The sequence below is a fragment of the Pan paniscus genome, chromosome 19 (genome assembly GCF_029289425.2).
Source record: "Pan paniscus chromosome 19, NHGRI_mPanPan1-v2.0_pri, whole genome shotgun sequence".
NCBI lineage: Eukaryota > Metazoa > Chordata > Mammalia > Primates > Hominidae > Pan > Pan paniscus.
In genome coordinates this window covers 55,353,941-55,369,092 of record NC_073268.2, presented here as the reverse complement: position 1 = coordinate 55,369,092, position 15,152 = coordinate 55,353,941, and the positions used below count along the sequence as shown (strand labels likewise).

The following is a 15,152-nucleotide window of genomic DNA, read 5'->3' as shown; positions in this document are numbered from 1 at the left end:
CAAACATTCTTGTGAAAAATTAAGAAATATTGATCAAAGGTCTTTTTAAAAAGTTCCTATATTTCAACCAATAATTCTATATTGGAGAATTTATTCAAAGCAAACAGTTTAGGAATGTAGAAAAACATTTATATAAAAAATGTTCTGGGCTGGGCATGATGGCTCATGTCTGTCATACTAATGATTTGGGAGGCCAATTTTACAGAAGGAATGCTTGAGGTTGGGAATTGGAGATCATCCTGAGCAACACAGTGATACCCCGTCTCTACAAAACACTTAAAAAAGTTAGCCAAGCATGACAATGTGCACCTGGAGTCCCAACTACTTAGGACGCCGAGGCAGGAGGATGGAGTTCAAGGCTGCAGGGAGGTATGATCACACCAGTGAACTCCAGTCCCAGGCACAGAGACCCTGTGTCTACAAATAATAGTAACGATAAAAGATGTTGCTTACATCATTAATTATAAATACAAGATAATTTTAAAACCAAAATTACAATTTGTTAAATGAATAACAAGATTTTATATGGTGGACTTCTATATGGCCATTTAGATTGCAAAGAATATATATTTATTTATTAGAAGAGTTCACAGTTAATAATTTGTTTTATTATTTCCAAGAATTTCATATTCCACAAGACCAAAAAGGTTTCTCCCCCATTAATCTGCAGAAGGTAAGTCAGCAATTACAAAAATTCTGATATATTGTCTTTAGTATAAATATTTCTTTAGAACTAGAACATCATACCTCAAATCGCACAGCTCTTTCTCCCATTCAATTTTTTGAAGTTCTAACTGTAATTTTGTCTTTTTTGTTTCAGATAGCTCATTTTGTAGTACACTGACCATATTTTCCATTTGTTTAAGTTTTACTGTAAGTTGGTCACAGTGATTATTCTTAAGTTTCAGTAAGTGTTCACACAAACAAAATGTGTCTTGGATTCTTGATAGGCTAGCAGAATCTGTGTCAGGGAGAAAAGGTAGAAATAAAATATATGAGTACTTTTAGGTGTTAAAAAACTGTGCATTTTTAACATTGTCTCCTTCATACATTGAACAAATATGCACTGAGTGCCTACAAAGTGGGAGACATTCTACTAAGCTCTGCAGATAAAACAGATAAGACCTCTACTCTCATTTAGCCTTAAGTGAAGTGAGGAACAAACACAACAAAAATGACAATTATAAATTCAGATATATGGTGTAAGAAAACAGAGTTCTATGATCACACAGAAGAATTTGATCTATAATGGGCCCAGGGAAGATTTCCCTGAGGAAGAGATGGCTACACTGAGAAATGAAGGGTGAGAAGGAAGCAGTTAAGCAAAGGGGTAGAAAAGCATTCTTGCCAGTCGACAGCAGGTGCTGAAGCTCTGCTGGAATCTGCTTCTGGCCACAATGGACAGCAAGTACTGATTTACCTTCTTGCCTGAAACAACCAAAAAGAAAACAGACAAAATATATTATACAATGATTTACCAGGCAGTGGACTTCAGGTAATGAAGACAATGATCCCCGTAAGACAGGAAACAAAGGAAATTCATCCAACACTCCAGCTCCCTGCCTTCACGGAGTTTCCAGGCTACCGCATGGAGAGAAAAAACTGACATAGAGTCCACCAGATTCCCTGAGATGAGATGATGAAGCTGAGAGTCTGGTAAAGCCAAGGCAGACAGAGATCACGAAACAGAACACCGGAAAGGAGACAGAGTACAGGGAAAGAACACTGAAGATTTGCAAAAATACCTCCTGGGTATCTAGCAGAGTAACAAACAGCACATGTGTGCCAGAAAACCGCCCCAGATCAAGGGGAAAAAAACATCTAAAAAACACTGGAAAGAAACATGTCTGGTGTTCACGATGTGCCAAAAAGAGTGTCCATTCCCATGAGTGATGCTGGGAAAACTCAGACTTCGCATGGCAATGAATAGAATCATCACAAAGATCTTGCCCCAGGAGCAGGAAATTAGACCAAATCATAAAAGCAAGATCAGAAAGATCAAGCTGTTCATATGGAACTCAACTGTATATTAAAATTAAGCTCAAGCAGACAGGCAGAGGCATGGAAGATTTTTTTTTTTTTTTTTTTTTTTTTTTTTTTTTGAGACAGAGTCTCGCTCTGTCGCCCAGGCTGGACTGCAGTGGCTTGATCTTGGCTCACTGCAAGCTCCGCCTCCCGGGTTCACGCCATTCTCCTGCCTCAGGCTCCCGAATAGCTGGGACTACAGGCGCCTGCCACCGAGACCGGCTAATTTTTTTTGTATTTTTAGTAGAGATGGTGTTTCACCGTGTTAGCCAGGATGGTCTCGATCTCCTGACCTCGTGATCCGCCCACCTCGGCCTCCCAAAGTGCTGGGATTACAGGCTTGAGCCACCGCGCCCGGCCGGAAGATTTTTCTTTAAAGCAAACTGCACTTGTAGAGATTCAAATTACAATGTCAGGAATGAAAGCTAAAATGGATGGAAGTGAACACAGATTAGACATCACCAAAGAGAAGGTTCATAAATTTGAGACATCAGTGAACTATGAGAAAACTTCAAGCAGGAATAAGTCCCCAAAGAGGGAAAAAGAGAGACAGAAAAATAAAAAAAGAATGGCCAAAACTTTCTAAATGTAAAGAAAACTATAATCCTACAAATCCAGAAGTATCTGGCTGGGAGAGAGGAAATGAAAGTATACTATTCCAATTTTCTTTTTTAAAAAATTTCAATAGCTTTTGGGTTAACAGGTGGTCCTTGGTTACATGAATAAGTTCTTTAGTGGTGGTTTCTGAGATTTTGGTGCACCCATCACCCAAGCAGCATACACTGGATCCAATCCGTAGTCTTTTATCCCTCACCCGCCTCCCACTCTTTCCCCACAAGTCCCCAACCTCCATTGTATCATTTTTATGCCCCTGCATCCTCATAGCATAGCTCCCACTTACAAGTGAGAACATACAATGTTTGGGTTTTCATTCATAATTTTCTTATGCCATATATGATATGCCATAATATTTTTTGAAGATGGACTGTGATGTTAAAATCGTATACTATAAATTGTAGTGCAACTGCTAAGATAGAAAAAAATAGTTATCGCTAATAAGCCATAAAAGGGAGACAAAAATAAATCATAAAAATTCCTGGACTAATTGATAAGAAAGCAGAAAAAGAAGAGAACAAAGAACTGGGGGGACCAATGGAAATCAAACAGCTTGATGACAGACAAATTTCACTGTATCAATAAGCACATTATAAATGGAACTGGCCTAAAAATCTCAATTAAAAGGCAGATTGTCAGACTGGATAAAAAGGCAAGAACCTACTCCATGCTTCCTAATAAAAAAAGCACTTTAAATGTAAAAACATAAATTGTTCAAAAGAATGGAAAAAGATATACCAGGCTAAGAGTTGACAAAAGAAGCCTGAGAAGAAATGGCTATGTTAATACCAAAGTAGATTTCACACCAAAAAAAAAAAAAAAAAAAAAAAATTACCAGCTATAAACAGTCATTTCCTAATGACTTTTAAAAGTTCAGTTAATCGGCTGGGCGCGGTGGCTCATGCCTGTAATCCTAGCACTTTGGGAGGCCGAGGCAGGTGGATCACGAGGTCAGGAGATTGAGACCATCCTGGCTAACATGGTGAAACCCCGTCTCTACTAAAAATACCAAAAAAAAAAAAAAAAAAAAATTCAGTTAATCAAGAACGTGTAATCTCAAATGTTTGTGCACCTAATAACAGCTTCAAAATATATGAGGCAAAAATCAATAGACGAAATAGACAAATTCACAAGTACATCTGAGATTTGAATATCACTTACTCAATAAGTGATAAAACAAGGGAGCAGCAAATCAGCAAGAATGGAGCACACTTGAACAACACCATGCTTCTCAAGTACCCAGTGAGCACTTACCAAACAGACCACATTCTAGGTTCTGCAATCAATCTTTTTTTTTTTTTTTTTTTTTTGAGACGGAGTCTCGCTCTGTCACCCAGGCTGGAGTGCAGTGGCGGGATCTCGGCTCACTGCAAGCTCCGCCTCCTGGGTTCACGCCATTCTCCTGCCTCAGCCTGCCACCACACCCTGCTAATTTTTTGTATTTTTAGTAGAGACAGAGTTTCACCGTATTGGTCAGGATGGTCTCGATCTCCTGACCTCGTGATCCATCCGCCTCAGCCTCCCAAAGTGCTGGGATTACAGGCGTGAGCCACTGCACCCGGCCTGCAATCAATCTTAATGAAAGAATTAAGTCAGAAAGATTTAAGTCATACAAAGTATGTTCCCTGACCACATGGCAATCAAGTCACAAATTAGTAATAAAATATCTCATCAAAATATTCAAATATTTTAAAACAAAGTAATACACATCTAATAACCCTAAGTCAAAAACACGATGCAAAGAGAAATTAGAGAGTATTTTGAACTGAATGAAAATGAAAATACTACATATCAGGATTTGTGGAACACAGCTACAACAGTACTTAAAATTTTTTAGCACTTAATGTCTATATTAGAAGACTCTCAAGTCAATGGTCTTGACTTTTATCTTAAGAAACTAAAATAAGAGAAGAAACTGAAAAAGAAGAAGAACAAATTAAACTCAAAGCAAGCAGAGGAAATGATACAATAAGCATCTGGTATGGTCTGACATTTGCATCCTCCCAGAACTCATATGCTGAAACTTAATCACAGAGGTGATGTTATCAGAAGGTGGGGCTTTGTGGAGGTAATTAGCTCATGGGAGCCAAGCCCTCATTAGTGGGATTAGTGCCCTTATATATATAGACCCCAGAGGGCTCATTCACCTGTTCTGCCATGTGAGGACACAGGGGGAAATAAGAGATCTATGAACCAGGAATTGGTCCCTCACCAGACACCAAATCTGCCAGCACCTAGATCTTGGACTTCTGTGAGAAATCTATTTCTGTTGTTTATAAGCTACCCAGTCTATGGTATTTTGTTATAGCAGGCCGAACAGACCAAAACATCAAAGATGAAACCAATAAAATGGAAAAACAATAGGAAAAAAATCAATAAAACCACACACTTTGAGGAGGTCAATAAAAGTGATAAAACTCTAGACAGGTTGATCATAAAAAAGAAGATGCAAATTACTAATTTCAGAAACATAGTAATATGACATTTTTATAGATTCTACAGATACTGTTCAGAGACCGCTGAGACACTGGGGAAATGCGGTGGTAGAACCTACGCCGACCTAGCGGCTGTAAAGCTCAGGCTCTGCCTTGGAGCTGGAGTGCTTCTGGCGGATCTTACTGCTGGCACAGCTCCAAGGCTCGTCTTGACTCCCTTCTGGCCTGAGAGAGTCCTATTTCTGAATAGACTTTTGCTGGTAATTGATGCAAAAATGACTGGAGTTGCTGGACGTGGTGGCTCACGCTTGTAATCCCAGCACTTTGGGAGGCTGAGGCGGAGGATCGCTTGAGGCTAGGAGTTCGAGACCAGCCTGAGCGACATAGCGAGACCCTGTCCTTACAAAAAATGAAAATTTAAAAAAAAATCGCCCGAGATTTTCTACATTATTAGCAGATGTCAGCTGCGAATTTGGAGTTTGTTTGGAGGTTCTTGCCCACCTGAGTATTCACCTCTATCACATGTATGTTTATGACAAGTTAACTTTTTCTCCCTTAAGTACACTTTGAACTACACTTGAACGTTTTCTCTTAAAATGAGATAAAAAAGAGCTTCCTGTATATCTTAGTTCTGGTCCTTGGAATCACGGAATAAATCTAAATGCTCATCGTTCATGATTGAAGATAGCTCCCGAGTGCAATGTGTTCATGGTGAGGCCTGTGTGTTGGAAAACCCTGGAATGAAGTTTTCTGCTCTCCTGACCGTAGTCTGGCTACTTACTAGTGGTAGCAGGTTAATTTACTGTTGGGAAACCTTAGTCAACTATTTATAAGAGAAGTGGAACGTTCCGGCCGGGCGTCGTGGCTCACGGCTGTAATCCCAGCACTTTGGGAGGCCAAGGCGTGCGGATCACAAGGTCAAGAAATCGAGACCATCCTGGCCAACATGGTGAAACCCCGTCTCTCTACTAATACAAAAAAAAAAAAAAAGTTAGCTGGGCATGGTAGCGCCTGCGGGTAGTCCCAGCTACTCGGGGCACTAAGGCAGGAGAATCGCTTGAACCTGGGAGGCTGAGGTTGCAGTGAGCTGAGATCGCGCCACTGCACTCCAGCCTGGCAACAGAGCGACTGCGTCTAAAAAATAAATTTAAAAAAAAAAAAAAAAAAAAAAGATTCTACACATACTAAAAGAATAGAAATATAATAAGGTAAGCTTTATGTGACTAAACATGACACCTTTGATAAAATGGACACTTTCCTTGAAAAACAAAAATTACCAAGGTCCAATTTAAGAAGGAATAACATGAACTGTCCTATATCTCTAAAAGAAAGCATAAGTAAAGCCTTCCTAGAAAGAAAACTCCAGGACCAGATAGCTATGCTGGTGAATTCTACCAAATATTTAAGAAGCAATTTAACAATTTTACATGACCTCTCCCCCGCCCTCAAAAAAAAAAAATAGAGGAGAAATACAACTCATTCTGTCACTCTAGCATTACCCTGAACCAAAATCTGACAATGATATTACAAAAAGAGAAAACTCCCTCATGAACATGGACGTAAAAACGTAACCAGTTTCTCAAGAAACCAAGATATCCTCCTTTAGGTGAGTGAACGACTTCTGGTACAGCCATGCGATAATGAGCTATCATGCCATGAGAAGACATGAAGGAACCACAAAGGCATATTACCAAGTGAAAGATGCCAGTCTAAAGGCTACACGCTGTCTGATACCAACTAAATGACATTTTGGAAAAGGCAAAACTATAGACACAGTAAAAAAAGTCAGTGGTTGCCAAGAGTTGGGGAGGGAAGGTGGGAAAAGATGAACAGATGAAGCACAAAGGAGTTTTAAAGCTCTGAAATTACTTTGGATAATACTACAATGATAAATACACGTCCTTATACTTTTGTCCAAATTCACAGAATATAAGACACCGAGAATGAACCCTAATATAAACTATGGACTTTCGGTGATTAGGATTATCAATTCAGGAACATCAATGAGATCAAGTGTAGCACTCTGGTGAGGATATTGATAATTGTGGAGGCTATGCACGTGTGGGGGCAGGGAGTACAGGGATAATCTCTGTGCCTTACTTTCAATTTTGCTGTGAAGCTAAAACTACTCTAAAAAATAGTCTTTTAAAACGCTCTAAATAAAGCTTTGGCAAATCAAATCCAATGATACATTAGAAGGATAATACATCATAAACAAGTGGGGTTTATCCCTAAATACACGGTTTGTTTGACATTAAAATATAAATATTCACCACATTAAAAAACTAAAAGAGAAGAACCATATGATCATCTCAGTAGATAGAGGCATTTGATAAAATACAACATTCATTCCTGATTAAAAAAAAAAAAAATCCCTCTCAGTAACCAAATACAAGGGAACGCCATCAGCATGATAAAGAGCATCTCTGATAAACCTACAACTAACATGTGTCATGATGAAAAACTGAATGCTTTCCCTGTAAGATCAGGAACAATACAGGAATGTCTCCTTTCACTATTTTAGTCAGCATTGCACTGAAGCCAGTGCAGTTAGGAAAGAAAAGGAAATAAAAGCTACCTGAGTTGAAAAGAAGAAGTAAAACTGTCTTTATTCACAATCATGATCACATAATAGGGATGGGTAAAATCCAACCTGCGGGGCAGCTTCTTATTTTTGCAAATAAAGTTTTAATGGAATGCAGCTGTGTTTTTTAACATATGTATTGTCTATGGCTGGTCTCATACTACAATGGCAGAGTTGATTGTCTGTGACAGAGACCATTTTGTCACAAGTTTAAAATATTTACTATGTTTAGTAAGATAACAGTTTGAAAATGAAAAGGTTTGACTATCTTTGGTGTATGTAAAAAAGCTGATTGAATCGAATCTCAATTTTAAATGTTCATAAGCTACCCAGATTGGAAAAGACAGTTCACAGGTGGCAAATAAGCATATACAAGATGCTCAACATTATTAGTCCTTAGGGTAATGCACATTAAAACCATAATGATATGCATAATACACATCCATCAGAATGGCTAAAATTTCAAAATTTAAAAACAGCAATAATAAGAGCTTGTGATGATACAGAACAACAAGAAATGTCGTATACCTCTGGCTGGAATGCAAAATCAATACAAATACTTTGGAAAACAATTTAGCAGTTTCTTAATAAAGAAAGACAAAGGGACAAGAAGAGACTTTTATGGATGATGAACATGTTAACTCTCTTGATTATGGTGGTTTCAAATGTGCACACGATTGTATATTTTATATACGTGCAGTCTATCATATATCAGTTATACCTCACTGAAGCTATCAGTGCTGGAACAAACATATAAGACACAGAGTGGGACACAGGGAAAGAGAAGAGTAAAAACGATGCAGGATAAAGCTAGAGGATTCAGATCTCTAACCTTATAGCAATAAGAAGTAGTAGCTGAGTTATAAGCAAAGGAGTAACATGATCAGATCCAAATTTTTAAAAATTTATCATTATGATTGCAGAGTAGACCATGGTTTTAGGAGGTGGGGTATTTGGGAAAACAGTTTTAAGATTCCTAAGATTCTCGCAGCATTCCAGGTGGAGAAAAAAATGGTAACCTGACACTGGGGGAAGGAATAGGAGAGAAAGAGTCAACAAAAAGACTGGGAATGCCACTCACACTGAGAAAAGTACAGTGGAGTTATCATAGCTCTTTGGTGTAGAGGATAAGTTAGTTCTCTATTTTAACACTGAGCGTATTTCTGAGATGAGCTTCACTATCACACGTCAGTTCTCAGCAATGTATACACACATTACTGCAGGATACATCAAAAGGCCTTGCATTTATGCAGTCGTCCTACCTTTATACTCCATTCTAAGTTGTTCAATCAGCAACATAAAATTCTCATAAACAGAGTGAGACAATTCACAATCCTCTGAGGCTATTTCAGATGGCTCCATTGAGTCAGCAAAGTCAGCCTCAGGATATATTTGGTTTTTGACCTATAAGATAAATAATAATGTTTCAAAATGTCCTCGAAAGACTTATAGCATATACTAAAGGTACAGAAGCGGTATTTCTCCATTTTTTTTGTATGAGCAAAAATACAGGTACTTCTTAAAGCAACAGATTGTTCTTAAAAGGTACCATTATCAACGGTTACTGTTTCTTCATCACTTTTTCTAAGCAAACAGCCTTACAACAAAACATCTTGTTTTTTTCATTTTTACCTTTTAGAACTTGTTTTTTAAAAACAATATTTTAGATCATTTCCTTTTTTACAGTACCTCGTTCTTTTCATTAGATGTTTTATCTGCAGGCCTGAAAAAAAAAACAATTCCTTTTAGAAAAATAGCAAAGATGTAAAATACAAAGAATATCTAACACAACTGTTTTATCATATAAAATGTCTGCATTTGTGTTACTTCTATTCATCAAGTGTATAGGTAATTTTTTTACAGGTAATGTAAAATGCAGTAATTTTCTACAACGGACATTAAACTATAAACAGAAACAGCAACATTAAGGGATAAAGAAATTTACTACTACTAATATAATTACAAAGAATTAAATTTAGGTCAAGATTTCTCATAGTAAAACCAAAAGAAAAAAACATGTTACCTGCATTATGTGATAAAAATAAATATACCAGGGTCTTCTCATTGTTGTTCTTTTCAATAAAAACAAGCTTTTACGGGCACTAAAACCTATTTGGAAAATATTACTCACATTCTTATATAAGGGAAACCCTTTTTTAATGATGATATTAGTAAGCTTTTTCTGGACTTACTATGCAGGTACTGTGCATCATTCTGAGCACTGTCCACGTGTCAAACTCATATAATCCTCATAACAATTCTGTGAGGTCAGTAACATATTAAGAATTTTATAAAGAAAGAAAATAGGCACAGAAGGGCCAAGTGACTGTCCTCAGCCCATACAGCTGGTCAGTAGCAGACCCAGAACTCAAACCCAAGAATTCTGCCTCAAAAACATGTGCTTCATGATATGCTGTGAAGGTAACATTTATTTTCAAGTGTTTTAAAGAGAGATGATAGCAGATGAACCCACATTGTCATTCCATTTCTGACTACAACTATAAATAATGTCAGAATCTTGCAATTTTTTTCTAATAAAAAAACTTTATACAGAGGCAAGTTTAGAAACCTACTTTCAAAAAACTAAAAAGTATTTTTAATGAAATCCATCAACAGGTATTCATTCATGTATTCACCCATTCATTCACACGTTCAACAAATAAATACTCATTGAGCACACAATACATGCTGATGGCAATGTTGGTCCAGGGAAACATGGTTTTGATACTTCAGAACTTTATAATCCATTGTAGGTCAACTTGATTAAATATTTTTTAAAAAAACTTTATAGGCCAGGTGCAGTGGCTCACGCCTGTAATCTCAGCACTTTGGGAGGCCGAGGTGGATGGATCACGAGGTCAGGAGTTCAGGACCAGCTTTCCCAAGATGATGAAACCCCGTCTCTACTAAAAATACAAAAATTAGCTGGGCACGGTGGTGGGCGCCTGTAATCCCAGCTACTCAGGAGGCTGAGACAGGAGAATCGCTTGAACCTGGGAAGTGGAGGTTGCAGTGAGCTAAGATTGTGCCACTGCACTCTAGCCTGGGTGAAAGAGCAAGACTCTGTCTCAAAAAAAAAAAAAAAAAAAAAAAAAAACACTTTATAATCCAGAAGTAATAATCTGATAGATTGTCAACAGTTAGCTTTTCTAAAGTACTTAAACAAAACCCTCCCCTTCTCCCCAGAATCTAAACAACTATAAAGTTGATACTCCTGACATTTTAGAGTACCTCAGCAGATCATACCTATTCATCAGGGATGTTTAAATTCTATTCAGTATGGCCTAAGTGTTTGCATGTTTATTATTTCACAATTAAAAACAATCTGCATATGATAATTTAAATTTTAGGTCACCATTCACAGGTTCAGTTATGCTAATATGTTACATTTCTGAACCAATGCTGAAGGAACAAACTCTTACCATAAAACTCTACATGAATAAACACTTTAAGGACAATTAGTTTGCTAAAAACCTACAAAAGATAATGAATCGAGCTTTCAAACACTTAGACATACAAAATTAAATCTCATAAACATGTTATCCTTGTCCCTATCATTCCCAGCAGCATACAAACACACTCTAAAAGCTTCTATTTTGAAATAAAAAAGAAAGAAAATTCCCTTGAATCCCACATTCTTCTTCAGTTATCACTCATTTCTCTGTTGCCTTTCCCAATAACGGTTCCCTCAAGGGGTATCTATGCTTATCCACTACAGTCAGGATTCCACAGCAATTATTTATTGAAACTGCTCCTTGTCAAAGTTACCAGCCCTCATCATAATCAGTCTTTCAGCATTGATATAGTTGAGTATTCTCTAGCTTTGGCAGACTACACTATTTTCTATTTCCAGAAAAAGTAACCACTGGGAATATTCCTTCTCAGAGAAATAAAGAACTTATACATTTTAACTTCTTTCAACCTCATCTATTTCACTTAAACTGCTGTCATCATCTCCTTGTAGCAGACCACAAGTTACTAAATTAGCCTTCTCAAACACTGGCGTAATCAGAGATTATTTTGAGGTACATTTTTTATTTTCATTTTTCTTTACTTCCTTCACATGTAATGCAGAACCACAACTTTAAAAAATCTACAAAAAGCCAATGTTTTATAATAATTCTACTGATAACAAATAAAAAAATTTTGTAAAATTCCAACTCTTCCCCATCTCAATTCATTAATTCAAAAAACACAGTTATGAATTATCAACAACATATAAAGAAATATATATTTCCTGCCTCAAAAACCAGGTAATATGCAATTATGATACAATGTGTAGTTTCAGAGTTGATATATGGAAAGTTATATTTTAGCACAAGGAAGGTGTTACAGAAGAGGCAAAATATAAGAGGAGCTCACCAGGGAAAAAACAGAGAAAACTACTCCACTTGGAGAATGGAATGACAGCACAAAGATTAGTCCCATGGAGTCTGGGTGTTTCCTAGGAACTTGAAAGGAAAAGTGTAAAACACAAAGAAAGTAAGAATGGAAGATGAATGCCACACTAAAAAGCTGGAGTCAGCTGGGTGCGGTGGCTCACACCTGTAATCCCAGCACTTTGGGAGGCTGAGGCGGGCGGATCATGAGGTCAATAGATCGAGACCATCCTGGCCAACATGGTGAAACCCATCTCTACTAAAAATACAAAAATTAGCTGGGCATGGTGGCGCACCTGTAGTCCCAGCTATTCGGGAGGCTGAGGCAGAAGAATCGCTTGAACCCAGGAGCTGGAGGTTGCAGTGAGCTGAGATTGCCACTGCACTCCAGCCTGGTGACAGAGTGAGACTCTGTCACAAAGAAAAAAGAAAAGAAAAAAAAAAAACAGCTGGCCGGGCGCGGTGGCTCACGCCTGTAATCCCAGCACTTTGGGAGGCCGAGGCGGGCGGATCATGAGGTCAGGAGATCGAGACCACGGTGAAACCCCGTCTCTACTAAAAATACAAAAAATTAGCCGGGTGCGGTGGCGGGTGCCTGTAGTCCCAGCTACTCGGGAGGCTGGGGCAGGAGAATGACGGGAACCCAGGAGGCGGAGCTTGCAGTGAGCTGAGATGGCGCCACTGCACTCCAGCCTGGGCGACAGAGCGAGCCTGCGTCTCAAAAAAAAAAAAACAAAACAAAAAAAAACAGCTGGAGTCCACTGCACACAGGCAATGACTCTCACACATGAAACTCATATTTAGATCTGTGCTATGTTTTGGGTTTTGTTTTTAAATATAATAATGTTTAAACAGATTAAACCAAGTTTTAAAAATAACAGGCACATATTACATGAAAGAAATCAAGGAAATGTCTCGGGAAGAAAAAAATCTTAGTGTTAAAATTCCTAAATGTCATTATAGTCATTATATATTGTTCAAAAATAGCAATATTCTGATTAGTTATATGTTTGTTTGAAAATAAAATAATTTGGTAAATTTCCCACATATTTAGTCTAGTACTTAGTCTTAATATAAAAAGGTGGATTTGCCAGCAGAAAACTGTAATTACTTTTTTATGAAGTAAACACACATTATATCACTATCATTGCATGGAAGAGAAAGTGAACAAAAAAAGATTAAAGAATAAAAAAAAGAATATCACTATCATATAACTACATACATTAACAAAGAGACAAACATTTCCCACTGGAGATTAGGAGTTTAGCAGAAGTCTCTGAAAATACTAAAAACTGAAACAAAATTAATAATTGCTTTTTGTTTGTTTGTTTGTTTGCTTGTTTTTTAACTATGTAGCGGATTCTTCTGGTTAAGACTAAGCATCAAAAAAAGAGATCTTCCTGAGAGCAATTATTAAACAATTCCTCTTGACCCACACTTCCAAATTAAGTCTATAGTTCTGGAATATGAAATCATTTTCATTTTAAACATAGTTGATGGAAGGCAACTTTTAAACAGAAAACTGCAGTTTAAAGTTGTCTCAAACTTAGTAGCTACATTTGTAACAAGCAACCACCCACAGCCAGTTGTAAATACAGTCAATCATCAGTGACCATTGGCCTCTCTCACCAACCAATATCAATGTGGGCCACTTGCTTCGGAAAGACAGCCAATTAAACACAAACTCACTCCAATCCACAAGCCTGGGAGTGTTAACCAACCCACAGCAGCCTCACTCAGATAGCCATGTTTCTCCAGATGATGTTAACCCTCTTATGCCGCTGAGAGTCTGCCAATGCTTCAAGTCCGCTCCTCCCGCAACCCTATGTAAGATCAACAGCTGCTCTGTCAGAATACAGAGTGCCTGATGAGCATAGCTCTCTTATAGAAAGCAACACATGCCAACTTGGTCTTTTAACTTCAAATACTGAAGGTTCATAATCAATTGGAAACAATTTTAAGTCCATTAAATTTACCACCCTTAAATTTTAATTTTCTTTATAAATTACCAATGAACTATGTAATTCCTTTGATCCATTTTATCATAAGTAAAACTATCATGATTATTAGTAAAAGAATAAATAGTGAGTAACCACAATATTGAGCTTTTCTCTCTAAATGGAAAACTATTAATACAAAGAATGTCGCTTATTACAAAGAGCCAAAAAATCCAAAAACACATATAATTTCCAGGCAAAAGCATTAGAATGAACCCATGTGAAACCTTTCTTTTTCTTTCTTTTTTTTTTTTTTTTTACCTGAGAATCAATCTAATGTTTAAAACAATACACCGAAGGGTAAACTTCAGTTGCTCATTTAATAAATATTTATTGAGTAGCTACTTATTGCAAGCTAGGCCCTTTTCTAGGCACACAAACATCCTACTCACGGGAGTGAAATAAACACAATAACCATAGATAGATTAGGCAAAATATACAGTGTTAAAGGAGAAAAACTAAAGCAGGAAAATGAAATGTTTACAGGTTTGAGAGGAGGGATAGTGGGAATTCTAGGATGGCCAGAAAAGTCCTTATTGAGAAAGGGGCTTTTAAGTAAAGAACTGAAGGAATGGAAAAAGAAAGCCAGGAGGCTATCTGAGGAAAAGGCATCCCAGACACAGGGAACTGCCCAGTACAGAGGTGTGCCTGGGGTGTTTAAGCAACTGTGATAGATAACGAAGAGCAAGAAGTTTAGTGTAGCTGAAGCACAGCAAAGGGAATAAGAAACAGAAGTTTAAGTGAGACAGAGAACAGGGCATATTGTGTGTTGCCTTCTAGGTATGAGGAGGAACCCTGACACATACTCAGAGTGAAATGGGAGGCAATCAGATGGATCTGAGCAGAAGAATGACATCATCTGACTTATGTTTTAAGTATGGTCACTGAGTTAAGGATTAATGAAAAGAGGTTTCTTTAAAAAAACAGACCAATTAACAGTCTATTACATGCATCTAGAGAGCAGATGGTGGTGGCTTGGAAATGGAAAATATGACTGGCTTCTGGATATATTCTTCAGGTACTCCTGACAAGATCTGCTGACAGATTAGATGTGAGGTGTCAGAGAGAGAGGGGAGTCAATGACGACACCTTAGTTTCTAGCAGAGCAACTGCAAGA

At 37.6% G+C, this 15,152-nt stretch overlaps 1 protein-coding gene across 5 annotated transcripts in view; it reads right to left on the bottom strand.

Annotated features, from left to right (window-relative positions):
- The window catches only part of LOC100983898 (coiled-coil domain-containing protein 144A), a 97,271-nt gene that overhangs the window by 51,854 nt on the left and 30,265 nt on the right, over nt 1-15,152 (bottom strand). For all 5 annotated transcript variants that reach the window (XM_063599210.1, XM_055101215.2, XM_063599211.1 and 2 more), the window contains exons 7-9: nt 9,349-9,382; nt 8,922-9,063; nt 748-961 (exon numbers count right to left, since the gene is read on the bottom strand). In XM_063599210.1, coding sequence (XP_063455280.1) covers nt 748-961; nt 8,922-9,063; nt 9,349-9,382 — 390 coding nt within the window. The remainder of the gene's footprint in view (nt 1-747; nt 962-8,921; nt 9,064-9,348; nt 9,383-15,152) is intronic.